General features: G+C 40.3%; 1 protein-coding gene across 2 annotated transcripts in view; it reads left to right on the top strand.

Annotated features, from left to right (window-relative positions):
- Positions 1-14,046, top strand: part of LOC122789749 (transforming growth factor beta activator LRRC32-like) — a 103,451-nt gene extending 89,405 nt beyond the window's left edge. Inside the window, exons 1-2 of one of the 2 annotated variants that reach the window (XM_044057184.1) lie at positions 9,329-9,453; positions 10,827-14,046. In XM_044057184.1, coding sequence (XP_043913119.1) covers positions 9,340-9,453; positions 10,827-12,854 — 2,142 coding nt within the window. In that variant the 5' untranslated portion in view covers positions 9,329-9,339 and the 3' untranslated portion in view covers positions 12,855-14,046. Of the gene's footprint in view, positions 1-9,328; positions 9,454-10,826 lie in introns of those variants that run through there. The other variant, XM_044057185.1, reaches the window with a different exon arrangement.
- The last annotated feature ends 598 nt before the right edge of the window (positions 14,047-14,644 follow it).

The raw sequence follows: 14,644 nt of genomic DNA, 5'->3' as shown, positions 1-14,644 counted from the left end.
TTATCTGTACTCAGTCTCATCCCATATGCCTTAAGATTTGCATTCCAGCCCCCTATCCTTTGCTGATGTTTGTGCTCAGAATCTACCTGTAATACTACATTGTCTGCATACAGCAACTTTGTTGATCTGTCCTCTCCGACCTGTTGATTAATGTAATGTATTACCAGTATAAACAGCAGTAAGCTCAGAACTGAAACCCGATGCACACTCACTCCCACTTTTATCTCTTTTGTAAGACTGAACTCTATTCTTACTCGAGTCATTGTGTCCTACATAGACTGCACTAATTCTAAAAATGTTTCTGGGACTTCAGACCACTGCAGGATTGACCAAACCAACTTTTTGGGACCTTTTTATATGCTTTCTTCAAGTCAAGAATGCCCAATGAGCTTCTTCTGAACTACCTGTCTCACTGTAAATATTGGGTCAGTTGTACTACATCCTAATCTGAATCTGAACTGCTCTTCTCCCATCTTACTTTTGACTATTCTGTATATCTATTTATCAATCATCCTCTCCACAATTTTCATGCAGTGTGACAGGAGTCTGTCACCTCTATACTGTCCACAGTTGTGGATGTCCCCTTTGTTTTTGTACACTGGCATGAGTATGCTTATTCTCCAGTCATTTGGGATAAGTATTTCTCTCCACACTGTTATGAGTACTCTCAAGAGCCATTTCTCCACTATCTCAGAATCTTTATCATATCTTCTGTGACCTCATCTGAGCCTGTTGCTTTCCCTGACTTCATTTTCCTTAGTGCTATTTGTACTTATTCTGTGGTGAGCTCCTCCTCTTCTCTCATCATAAGATGTGTCTAGGGCAGTACAGCTTCTGTGGGGTTTTCTTCATTCAGAAGCTGCTGGAAGTACTCATTCAGTCTGCTTTTGATGTCTTGTGGACTGGTGAACAAGTTGTTGGTGATGTCCATTAAGAAGGGTGTCTCACTATATTCCTTATCTTTCTGTCTTTGCCTTGCAAGCTGATATAGTTTTTTGGGGATTCACTGGTAATGACTTTGCATTCTGACTCTACCCCAGTGCCCTTTCCTTACTAGGAGGAAGTTTACCTGAGTTGCATGTTGACCACTCTTGTATATGATCTTGTGACTGCCTTTCTTTCTGAACCATGTGTTGGCTACTATCAAGCCATTTGCCAGACAGAAGTCTAGAATGGCCTCTCTTTTTTATTTCTGTTGCCCCGCCCATGTAGACCCAGGCAGTCCTCATATCCTGTCCTGTCTTTTCCAATATGTGCATTCAAGTCAGCCATTATCAACACCAATTCATGTTGTCCTGCTTTATCTAGTACGTCCTGCAACTGCTGTCTGAATGTACTCTTCTCTTCACTGTCATAGCCCTGTTGCGGGGGATAGACTGAGATTATGAATAATGTCCTATCATTAGGCTGGAGTCTGATTGCCATGAGTCTGTCACTAGTTCTGATGATATCTCTCACTGCCTTCTGAAGCCGGTCTCTCACCACAATTCCCATACCATTTCTAGTCTATCCTCCTATCTCTGGATACCAAACCAAGTGGATTTGCTGTACTGCCATTCCATCTTATCTCCTGAATACACAGGATGTCCAACCTCTTCCAGACAATCATGTCATCCACTTCCAAGCTCTGTCCTGTGAGTGAACCTACAATTATTGTAACAATTCTTAGTTCATATTTGGCAGGTTGATTGGTTTTATATCTGGCTTTTGCTCCAGGCCTGCTGAATCTAGCTTTGTTTATATGCTTGTTGTTTGTTTGCTTGTTATTTCCCTGGAATGCTAATTCCACCTAATATGCAGCTTCTCAGCGCTTCTGTGGATCACTAGTGATATCTGCATTGCTTACTGTACTTATTTCCTTGTTTCACTTGAAAGAAAGTTACTGTTTGTCATTTTTGCATTTAAGTTACCTGTAACACATTGCACTTAAGTTACCTGGCACTTGCTCACTAAAGCAATTATATAAATCAGCACTAAAAATTAAAAGAACTACACCTCACTCCCCACTGGCCCTTGTTTTCAATTATAAAGGAATTCCCAATATTATTCTAGCATGTCCAAAGGTCAGTTGTCAATCTCCTCTCCGGTCCAGCTGGTGAATCTGGGAATCTTGAGGCAATGTTACAACTGCCTCATGTACACAGACAAACCTCTCCTCCTCCCAACAAATTCCAACATATGTGAGAGATGCAACCATATAGCCAAACTGGAGGCTAAGCTCTCTCAACTCAGTACTGGCATAACCAGTCAGGAGGAGAAGGAAACCACACTCACTACAATTCCAGTCTCACATAGACCTACCACGACAGCAAACCAAACACATAATCACACAAAAACATACTCGGAGGCTCTAAATAAAGATCTGCCTAAGCAGCAGAGACCTCCAAAGCAGACACCCAGGCAACCGCTACCCCAAAACAAAACACGTGCAACACATCTCACAAAGCCAGTGTGCCGAACAGTCACAGCCCTTAAGACTGAACAACACACCTGATACACTTGTAATAGGTGACTCTATCGTCAGGCACACTAACGTCCCGCTCACCAGGCTGAACAAGGAGAGGGTCACAGTGAGCAGCCTGTCGGGCACTAGGATCCGCCACATAACACAAGCACTCAGGTCACTCCAAGGCAAGTACAAATATGACTCAGTCATTGTCCATGCTGGTGTGAATGACCTGAGACGTACCTCCCTGGACTACATGAAAAGAGACATAGAGGAGCTCTCTGAGCATATGTCCCAGGCCGGTATGACCCTGACCTTGAGTAGCATCTTACCCTCACCAAGAATGATGCCACAATATGAAGACAAGATCAATTTCAACAATTGGCTTAAGTACTGGTATCATTCAAAGGGGATCCAATGCCTGTCAGCTTGGGATGATATGCTCGACAAGCCACGATGCTTCGCTAGGGACGGCTTGCACCTGTCACCCCTGGGCTTTCGGATATTGGCAAAGGCTCTTGCTACCCCCATAGTGCCTTTTTTAGGCAAGGCTCAAAAGACAAACCCACCTCCATAGGTATCACAAGGGATAAGAAACTAAGAGTAATGCTACTCAACGCCAGAAGTCTAAACCTCAAGATGCACGCACTCGTAACTCGCCTTAGCATGGAGAACATCGATATCTGTGCAGTAACAGAAACCTGGTTCAGGGCTCCAGAGAGCACCCCAGCACTACTAGGTTATACCTCATACCATGCTTTTCGGCCCCAAAACTTGGACTGAACCACAAAAGGAGGGGGAGTATCGATATTCATCAAAGATACCCACACATCCAGGTTGGTGGCAAAGCACGAAGCATCAGAGACTATCCATGTGCAACTAACAGTGGGTAAAACTGCCTTCCAGTTTATAGCCTGCTACAGACCACCCTTCCAAACCCAGGAACCCCACTCGGCCTTCCTGAGAAGACTGGAAAATATGAAGGTCTCTCCAAATACCATTATATTGGGCTACTTCAACTACCCAAACATAGACTGGGAGCATTACTCTAGCTCCAACACCCTAGCCCAAAGGTTCCTAGAATTTATAAACTCAAATGCTATGGAACAACTTGTTACCACTCCCTCAAGAGGGGAAAACATACTGGACCTGATCATCACCAACATGGGGACTCTATGCTCCAGACCAGAAGTGTATCCCTCACTGGTAAGATCAGACCATAAGTTAATCTCACTGGATATTCACATCCCGACCCCACCCCCTGCCCAGAAAACCACAGTAAAAAACTTCTCTAAAGCAAATTTCACACTCCTCAAAACCGAGGTGGTATCCTTCAAAGCCCCTGGGCCTGTGGAAAATATGGCTCAGACCGCAGAATCCTTTATAAACGCATTCTGTGAGCACCTTCAGGAATGCATGGATCATGCGATCCCAAATAAAACCAAGACCCAGTCCTCCAAAGGCAGACGTCCTGTCTGGTGGACCGCAGCCATAAACAAACTATACAATAGAAGGAGGAAGCTACTAAATGATAGAGCAAAATCCCAAAAAGGGAAGGCATCACTGATCAGTATTAGCAAAAAACTATGGGCACTCATAGAATTGTCTAAGGCCAGCTTTGAGAGAAAAATTGCACAGGACACTAAGGATAATCACAAGGCTTTCTTTAGTTATGTTAGGAACCTGGGTGGTAATTCCCAGATATGCTCAGAATTAGTCCAAATTGACAAAAAATACACCGAACCCACAGACATTGCCAACATCCTAGCTGACAGGTCCAGCACAAACTTCTCCCCCCCTCCCCACCAAAAGGGCAAATATCTATCCCAGCAGAGTGCTGCCCCCCTGACATCTCAGATGCTCAGGTAAGAGCCGCCCTCCCCAAAGCAAAATACACAGCATCAATGGGACCAGACGGTGTCCTGGGCTGCGTCCTACATGAACTCCACGAAGAGCTAAACCCAAACATAAAACTACTGTTCAATCTCAGCCTTACTAGAGGATATGTGCCCAAAGAGTGGCATACAGCAACAGTGGTCCCTCTCCATAAAGGTGGTGCCTCAACGGATCCTGGAAACTATCGCCCCATAAGCCTGACTAGCTTGGTCTGCAAAGCTATGGAAAGGATCATCATGGACCTCATAAATAAAGATATTGGGGACCTACAGACACTGGATCCTATCCAGTTCGGCTTTGTTAAGGGCAGATCCTGCCTCTTAAACCTGGTTGATTTCTTTGAAACAGTCACCAAGGCCATTGATGAGGGGAAGGTGGTCCACACAGTCTACCTGGACCTCGCAAAAGCCTTCGATACAATACCCCACTCGGGCATTATAGATAAGCTCACCAGCTTAAATATAAACCCCTATGTCACTTGATGGATTGCAAACTGGCTCAAGGACAGAACCCACATGGTTAGAATTGCTGGAGCCATGTCAGACTCCAAACCAGTTACAAGTGGTGTCCCACAAGGCTCAGTCCTGGGACCTCTCTTGTTCGGTATATATTTCTCGGAGGTACAGGCCAACATGGAAGGACTGTGGCTGACAAAGTTCGCAGATGACTGCAAACTGGGCGCCATAATCGACTCTCCAGCTGACACAAGCATCCTCCAAAAGGGCCTCATAGAAACAGACAACTGGTGCCAGAGCCATGGCCTCAAGCTAAATGCCAAAAGGTGTATAGTCATCCCCTTTGGCAAAAACAAAGTGCCCACAAATTACCACATAGGTGGTAATCCATTAAGTACAGAAGAAGTAATTAGGGACCTGGGGACCCAAGTTGATAGCAATCTCTCATTTGACAACCATGTGACCAAAGTGGTTAGAAAAACATTTTATATAGCCCACCTTATCATGAAGGGATTCACATCTAGATCAGAGGAGGTCATCATGCCTCTTTACTCATCCCTCATCAGGCCCATAATTGAGTACAATGCCCCTTTTGGGATGTACCTTACCAGACACCTGCAGCAACTGGAAAGACCCCAAAAGTACCTCACCAAGAGGATCAAAGGGCTCAAACAGATGCCATATGCTGCCCGGATAAAGAAACTCTAGCTCTACTCAGTGGCATACCGCCTGTTCAGAGGCGACCTGTGCCTGACTTATAAAGCCATGTCCAACCCAGAATTAATGGACATGCTGCACCTCAGAAAATCCAAATCCCATCGAGCTACGCGCTCGAGAGACTTGAACCTCAGCACTGAAATAAATAGGACATGCTGGAGGGACAGATTCATAACCCAGAGGCTCCCTTCACTCTGGAATAAAATCCCAGTCCAGGTTAGGCAGAGTCCCTCATTGACTCTCTTCAAGAGGAATCTTGATGAGTGGATGGGAGATCGTAGGTTTACCCCGGGTATCAGTTCTGTGTCACTGTTAGACAGAGGCACAGTATACTAACCTCGAAAAAGGGCATAGCAAAATAAATTTAAAATGGGTGGCGAAAGCCAAACACATTCTGGCTAGGCTTATAAATGCCCTAGGGCAGATAGCCTAGTATGAACCTATGAACCTGTGAACCTATGAACTGAGCTGTCCCAATAACCCAGACTGGGAAACCGGACACTGACCAGACAGTAGCTTATTCACTAAGGACTGCTGGGCTTTATGGTGAGCACACACTGGCCAATAAGGTCACATGCACCTCTCCCACCATTAGCATGGTCTTCTAGCATAGGTTGGAGTAGAGCAGGTTCTCAACCCAGTTATCACTGACAAATACCCCTGCCTATCTGGCAACATTAGTCAGCATGACTGAATTACCTTCTAATGGCTAGCACATAGTCTGTAATCCATGGTCTCCTATCTTGAGGATACTATGCATCACAATATATGCTCAAAGTGGTTGATCTATGCAACTCTTCCCCCTATACGGCACCATGTAGAGTCTGTGCTAATGCCCACAGCTCCAGTCATTGGTGAGTTTCAGATGGAAGCACTCGGCATGTTTTTCGGTGGTGGGAGGAACCACACAGAGACACAGGGAAAACATGCAAACTCCAAACAGGCATTGGCCAGAGGTCAGGATCAAATCCTGTACCTTGTGCACGGGAGACAAAGACTGTAACCATTATGCCAACTGGCCCCCCCCTCTATCTTTATATTTATATATATATATATATATATATATATATATATATATATATATACAAAGTAAAAAAATATATGAGCAAAATTAAGTCGAGCAAACTAATACAAAAAAAAAATCTACAAACAACCTAAAAGGACAAAGGAAAGACAGAGAGAAAGTCATTAGAATAGAAAGAGCTGAAATCAACATAAAATTCTATAGATCAAAAAATAAGTAAATAAAAGAATGATAGTGCAGTGGTGCAGCGGTAGCATTGTCACCTCACAGTAAGAGGTTTTCCTATTTGATTCTCGGCTGGGGTGCCTTCTGTGTTAAGTCTGCATGTCCTCCCTGCACTCGTGTGGGTTTCCTCCGGGTGCTTCAGTTTTCTCCCATGATCAAAGACATGCATCTGGAGCATTTCTCCCCAGCCCGCCACTGAAAATTGGCTTTGTTCCAAGTCAGGCTTTTCTGGTTAGCAAATGTTAAATAAATAAATAAAAATAAAAAATATCAGCTACAGTACAATTGACGACCTTTTATTCCAGGACAGCTCTGTTGAAACTCTGAGAACTGCAAATATAATCCTTAACACAGTGAATCTTCAAATGTATATATGGTGGTGCGGGTCTACTTTGTTTCATTGAATCTCATTTCACTGAATTTCATTTCACCCCAATCGCGTCGCTGAAAACTTAAACTACTGAAAACTCACTTCACTGAATCTCATTTCACTGAACTGCAGTTAGTATATATGGCGCTGTGTAGAGTACTGTAAGGCAAGTAAAAGGTATATGCCCTTTTCCTCACTGTAGTGTGATCCTGGAGTTAGTATATATAATTAGGGAGGGTGTGGGGGACACAGCTCCCCAAATTGGGGGCTGTGGTGGGCATAGCTCCCCACTTAGTTTGAGTACATATTGTCTTCTAGAGAGAGTTAGTGATTGGTGTTGTAACCATGCATGTATTTTATTTAAAATGTATTGTTTTGAAGTTTTTGGTAAAATAGAATATAAAACAAACAAGGTGGGTGGCTGTGCCCCCCCCCCAACTATATATACTAACTCCAGGATTGCACTACAGTGGGGAAAAGGGTATATATCTTTTACTTGCCTTACAGTACTCTACACAGTGTCATATATACTAAGTTAATTTCAGTGAAATGAGATTCACTGAAATGAGTTTTCAGTAATTTGTGTTTTCAGTGATGTGGTCGGGGTGAAATCAAATTCAGTGAAATGAGATTCAATGAAACAAAGTAGACCCAGTGGTGCATAGTAAAAGTGAGGTTGGGGTATTGCAGAAAGGTGCCAGGTATAACTGTGACACATTAGTGATGAAGTAAGGGCTGAGGATAGGTATTGGCAAGGAGGAAATGACCTCACATCTCAGCTGCCTTGTAGTTACTAACACTTCATAGGTACTTACAAGGCTATTGATCTGCAAGGATCATCAGAAGCCCAGCATTACATTTCCATAGTATTTTTTTAGCTCTTATATTTTGCGTATGAATAACCCACAGTGGGCAGAATAAATATCTGTTGGGACATTACTTGTTTCTCTTTTCCATATCGTGCATGAGTGCTAAACCAGGGGTGAATTTATGGTTTTCCTTTGTTTTATGTGGAATAGAAGACAGTTCCATATGAGCATATTCTCTGTGATACATAACTCTCCCTACAACTTGTTCTATTTTTGTTGCAAAAGTGTTTTGTATCCCTTGATTGGGTGTTTATGCAATGTGAAAGTGTAATTGGTCTGACAGGGTAGCATCTGCTCTATATTGAGGGAGAGGTCACCTATTAGTAGCCTCTATCAGAAGAAGGACAACATTTTGAGACAGTCTGCAAAGCTTTTATGATTTAGGCCCTTGATGTTTTTAGTGGGAAAGCATTGTTGTTGCAGTTGTGCCAAATGTATGGGTACATACCGAAAAGGATGTTATATTCAATGATCATCTAATGACAGATAACTACAGTGGCTTGAATACATTCATGGGACTGGACACCATACCTTATAAGCTGTCTGATGAAAGAAAAAAGTTAGAAGTTATAAAGGGAGTTTCATTGTCGGCATAGGTTCCTAGATCCCTGACTCCAGGATCATCTTTCAGGAGTCTGTTGTCAATGCGATATTTACAATGATGATCGTTATTGACAAAGAATACTGTTATGTATTTCTTGGCACTTACTTTTAGTTCATGGTTTTAACGTTGCCTATTTGTTTGGGACAGGTATCCTTGGAGGATCTTAGTGTTCTCTGTGGAGTTTATGATGGCATCATGTTTATAGTCATCTTCAAACTTAATCAGACGCACACCTTAACATTTGGTTTGACCTCCAAGAACTAAATGTGAAAGAGGAATGGGCTCAAAGACTGAAGCTTGCGATACACTGCTAGTAACAGGTCTTTTGAAGTAGGTAGAGCCACCCACTTTAATTTCTTGGGCTTTCTTTGTGAGTCAGTTTGATATCCAATGACTTACATAAGGTTTGAAATTAATTTGGAGAGGTTATCTATGTTGCCTGAATATGGGATTTGTCAAAAGCATTTGTGAGGTCTGGATATGTGAGCTGTACTGGTTTGCTTTCATCCATTGCTTCAGTAACTTTCTCAAAGAAGTGGATCAGTGTTAAGTATGCAGGATCTGTCCTTGATGAATCTGAAATGACTTTGGACTCTTCTTATGACACATATGTTGTCTGTGTACTTCTTTATTAACTCTAATGATTCTTTCCATATCCTTACGGATGAGACTGATCATACTTATTGTTCTGTAATTACCAGTATCATCTGATACCCCACCTTTGTACAAGGAGATGACGGTTGCTGTTCTTCATTCATCCAGCATGAAGCTTGTTTGGAGGATGATAGTAAATAACCTCTGTAGAGAGTCTGACAAGTCTTGTTCCAGAAGACGAGTAGGCAACCTGGTATGTTATTTGACCCCATGGAAATAGTGTTTTTTGCCTTGGATGGTGTCTTAGTCTGTAATCATTGATTTTTTGTTTTAATTCCAGTGTTATCTTTTTTAAAAGACAGATGGTTGCATCTCAGAGATTTTTTATTTTCACACAGCAACATCATTGTAAGTGCATATAAGCAGCAAGGGTGGGAAAAAGAGAGAGGGAGGATGAGACCTTCCCTCAACAACACATTTTAGTGATTTTAAAAGTTTCAGATTTAGACCATTTTCAAACCTGATGCTCTTTTGTGATTGCACTTATAAGAGCTGCATATTAGACATGGAGCCATCTTAGACTATTCCCCTTACTCTGGGGTAAATACCTTAAGCCTGGTGTATATAAGTTGCAGAGGCAGTAAGGTCCTATCTGCTCATGTCATCTAATGATGTAAAATACTCAGAAGGAGGAACAATGAGATTTGTAAATTACATCATTTTGTTTGAATCTCAATTTATTTTTGAAGTTCTGGGACTCAAATAATGAGGTCTCTTTGTTTAGATACATTACTCTTTTATGTAAGGGCAGGGTTGTAGATGCAACCTTGTAATTCTTTAGGAGTGTTTAGTGTGATAAACAACCAAATCCACCAGATTGATTACAAGTTAAGATAATCAAATTGCTGTGTACACATACATTGCCTAAGAAAGACTAAAAAAAAAATTGAATAGTTTTCATGGTGAGATAGTACCACACATATATAATAGTTTATTGATGCAGATCTAAAATTAGTCACCATATGTTATTTCTCAAATTAGCCATAACGTAATTATCTTTTTTGAAATGCATATCTATAAAAATAACTGTAAATCTCTGCATTGATGCATGGATCTATTTATATTACTATACAGTCCGTAATGACTTGTTTGCATAGATGGTTATTGGGTAGTGGGGAGCTGTCAATGAAGGCAAAGTGGTATAAAGGGGTATATCCCATAAGAACGTCTGACAAACCTGAGTTCTATCTACTTGAGATCAGATTTCCTTGAATGACTAAGGTGTGCATCTAACAGTATCCATGATCCAGTAAATACATTGTTTTATGGTAATTATTTACAATACTTTAGTTACTTTGTAGGAAATATATGCAACATTTTTTTTGTATTTCACTGTTTATGAATTCACAGAGTCACACACACACACGCTCTGTCTACATGTGCACATACACACACACACACACACACACACACACACACACACATGCTCTGTCTACATGTGCATATACACACACACACACACACACACACACACACACACACACACACACACACACACACCATACAAAATAAACACGGACTGGAAATTCTGAACATTTTCACCACTGTTCTTATTTTCTTTTGCAGAACTTCAGAGAAGTGTCTTGTTTACATTTGAAACTCACTAGATTCCCAACAAACCTTACGTCTACGATCAGGAAGCTTGACCTGTCTCACAACTGTTTGAAGAATCTGACTGTGCAGTCAAAAGTACCCCTGCACCTTCTCAGGCACTTAAAACTAAGCCACAACCAGTTGGAGTACATTGATCCCACAGCTTTGGAACATTACCTTACGAACCTCAAAGTTTTCATTCTTGCTGCAAATCACCTAGATAGGAATGCTTCTGTGAACGGAAGAGCTTTCTGTTTTCTACAAAAGCTAAGAACACTAGACATGTCAGCTAATGGACTGGATAGTTCTCATGTTGCTATTTATCTGCAAAAGTTACCAAAATTAGAAAGATTAGACCTTTCTCTGAACAGACTAAACACACTATCCTCTGACCTGTTCCTCGGAACACCACATTTGAGAGTTCTCTTACTGAGAAACAATGTCATCCAAGAAATCGAAGAAGGAACATTTGAGTCTCTGCTAAACCTGGTAGAGTTGAACTTGTCTGGAAACTGGATAAATTGCATTTCTGATTTAAAGCTGATTCACCTGCAGGTTTTGAATTTAAGCTTCAATTATGTAGAAATCTTCCATACAGAGGAGACAGATGATGAATATCAGCTGGAAATTTTAGATCTTAGTCACAACAAGTTGACTCATTTCCCTCTTCTTCCAAAAATACATCGCATTAAATATTTGAACTTATCAGGCAATGCACTGAAGAACCTAACCCTTGGATATTCAGATGTCACCAGGCAGTGGGGGCATTCAGGCATGAATGAGAATAAAAGTAGTTCTTTGTTAACAGGCAGCAGGCTTGCCGACACTGGTGACAACAAAGCTATAACAAATCTAAGTCTGGCTGCGATTATTGATTTAGATCTGAGTAAAAACCAGGTAACTCATTTCCCATATCATTTTTTTCATCACTTTGTTTCAGTGATGCATCTCAAGCTGGGTATGAACTGTCTTCAGGTGATGGATGAAGTCTCAGGCATTTCTAGAAGTGGAAGCAGGAAAGTGAGAATGATCCCAAAAAGTGATCACATGGTTCTTCCATCTCTGAAATCACTGTTTCTTCAAGATAACCTCATAAATTCTCTGCCACCATCATTTTTTCAATTTTTACCTGCATTGGAAGAACTGGATCTTAGAAACAATAATATCAAGCTTTGCAGTGTGCACAATGATCTCAAACAAGAATGTCTGTCTCTGAGGCATAGGACAGAAAAGGAGTCATGTACTTCCTTTGCTCATGTAGAATCACTGAAGCATTTAAAACTCACAGGAAATAACCTTGGGACCTTACCACCACTGGCATTTTATAAAACACCCTTAGTAAACTTGGACCTCTCAGGCAATCCACATATGTCAGTATCAGAAGATGCATTGCAAGGACTTGAACTGTCCTTACAAGAGCTACATCTGGGAGGAAATCTTATTGACTCTTCAGACTTTTCTTTTCCTTCCTTGAAAAGATTGAGAACTCTAAATTTATCTGGCAACTCCTTGCAGGTATTACCTTCAGCTCTTGCATTTTCTCCTTTGGAGATGCTAGATATTCAAAACAATAGCTTACAAGATATAAACTTTCACACAACCACAGCCTGGTCTAGGACACTTAAATATATACTACTAAGTGGAAATAATTTTAATTGTTGTGCTTTAGACTGGTTAAAGGTCTTGAAGGATTCAAAGGTCAACATTCCGGACTTGGATAGTGTTCAGTGTTTTTACTACAATGAAACAGGAACTTTTGCTGCTAGTGCAGACAATGATTATAGCATGGAATGTCCCTACGTACCAGTCAGGGAAAATCCCACTTCAAGCATAATTTTTTATGTCATTATTGCACTGATATTATTCATTCTTATTTTCTGTGCTGTAAGAAAATGTTGTAAATATCTAGGACTTCAGATGAACAGAGTGGCATCAGTTCCTTACAAACCAGAGAAAGAAAGTAATATTAATGATCTTAGACTAGACAGTCTGGTGGTATAAAACAGCCTTTGAGTAATCAGGGCATAACAGAAACTGCAGCACCGATGTTTTTCAAAGAGTTATTGTGACAAGGGCAATGCTAAAATGTAATTTGTGCGGCAACACTCTTGTCAGTTTTCTTTAACAAAATCATAAATGTCCTGCATATTATAGCAGGTGGAATTGGTACTAAAAGAAGACAATTTAATAGATGTCAAAATGCTAAAACAGAAACATCATAATGTGTAACAGTTCATACTTGAATGGCATTTAATGTCATAGTACTCATAAGTTAAAAGGGTTGCCCTACACTAGATGAGTGTAAAGTGGATGAATTAATATACATCAGTTTCTTTTCCCCACTCTGGAACTCTCCAGTTACTTTTACCATATGGTGCAGTTTCTATTTGTGTGCTGAGAGTAATTCAGTTTTGCTACTTTTATTTATTTTTTCTCCATAGTTATGTAACTTTGGAGTTAGTGTGTTTAAGTAAAGAGATGTGGTTATATGTAAGGTTTCCCCCTTGAAGAAAAAAAATACTTTTTTGATTCATCTAGCTGAAGTTTGGACTGCTTTACTTCATCCTGTGTAATCTTCAGTAAGTTTTATTTCTTGTTAAAATGAACCATTACATTTTGCATAAAGGAGTTTGTGCCCACACACCCAACTTTAACTACAGCTACTCCAAAATTGTTGCAGTGCTGAAAGAAAGTGTTTGGTAAGGTGATGTAGTCTAAGCAACAGGAAAGCAAACTGCATCAAGATAAACAGAAACAATAGCAGTGCACCATTTATCTGTTGTTGCAGGAAAAAACACTAAAGAATGTGTAAAACCAGTGCCACATCAACATTATAATGCATGATTCCTACTTATACATCCTTTCACTTTTACATATGCAGATTACATGCTAGTTCCTTAACATGCCATGGATTATATGGACTTCTGAATTTCTACAAATTAATATATTTTGTCAAGTTTGAAACTTACAGTTTGGTCGGTGATAACAAAACCTGAACATTGTCAGGTAATGTGCAACCGTTTATGATATCATACAAAAGATGAATTATTTTTTCTCTTGTAAAGCATAAATGTAACTTTGTATCTCACTACTGGTCAGACTTAGGTTCTGCAGACCGCATTCTGAGTAGCCACAAAAGTAATATGTACTTCCTCAAATGCAATGTATCATCAGTAAATTATGGTGCAACATTTTACTGAGTCACATCATTAATCATAGTTAACCTGATGCAGTGCATCATGGGTAATGCACAACAATCTTAGCTGTGAAAAAAGACACAATATGCAACAGCATTTAAAAGTAGTTTGCAAAACTTGAGGTGCTGCAAATAACAAGACAATTATTGATCTTAAACTACAGTTGAAAAAAAGTGATACTGGCATACCATAAGTAGAGATTACAGTAAGCCAGAAAATATAACTTTTCTTTGATTTTTCTTTGCAGCCTGTAAGTACACACATTTTGTTTTACTGCATCTTCCTAAGTTTGTTAATTCACTGTAAGTAAATGTACTTAAGTAACACCTGAAAACATATTTTTTTTCCTTTCAAAGGCAATGACCTTACTAGCACACAACATCCAAGAATTTTGTGATGTTTTAGTGTTAAGCCAGTAACAAATAAATCTTTTCTTGTAGCCCATGTTCTTTGTATCCTAACCTTATCCTCGTATGAGAACTCTTCATTAAGTACTTAGGACAAACATTTGTATACCTCTGAGATGTTCTAAGATAGCTGAAAATAATTTTAAAGAATAATGTCATTGTTATAAATAGTCATAATAATAATAAT

This window comes from Protopterus annectens, chromosome 15.part0 (genome assembly GCF_019279795.1).
Source record: "Protopterus annectens isolate FY-2018-M chromosome 15.part0, PAN1.0, whole genome shotgun sequence".
NCBI classification, from domain to species: domain Eukaryota; kingdom Metazoa; phylum Chordata; order Ceratodontiformes; family Protopteridae; genus Protopterus; species Protopterus annectens.
Note: the sequence above shows the minus strand (reverse complement) of the source record. Positions and strands in the feature narration are given on the sequence as shown.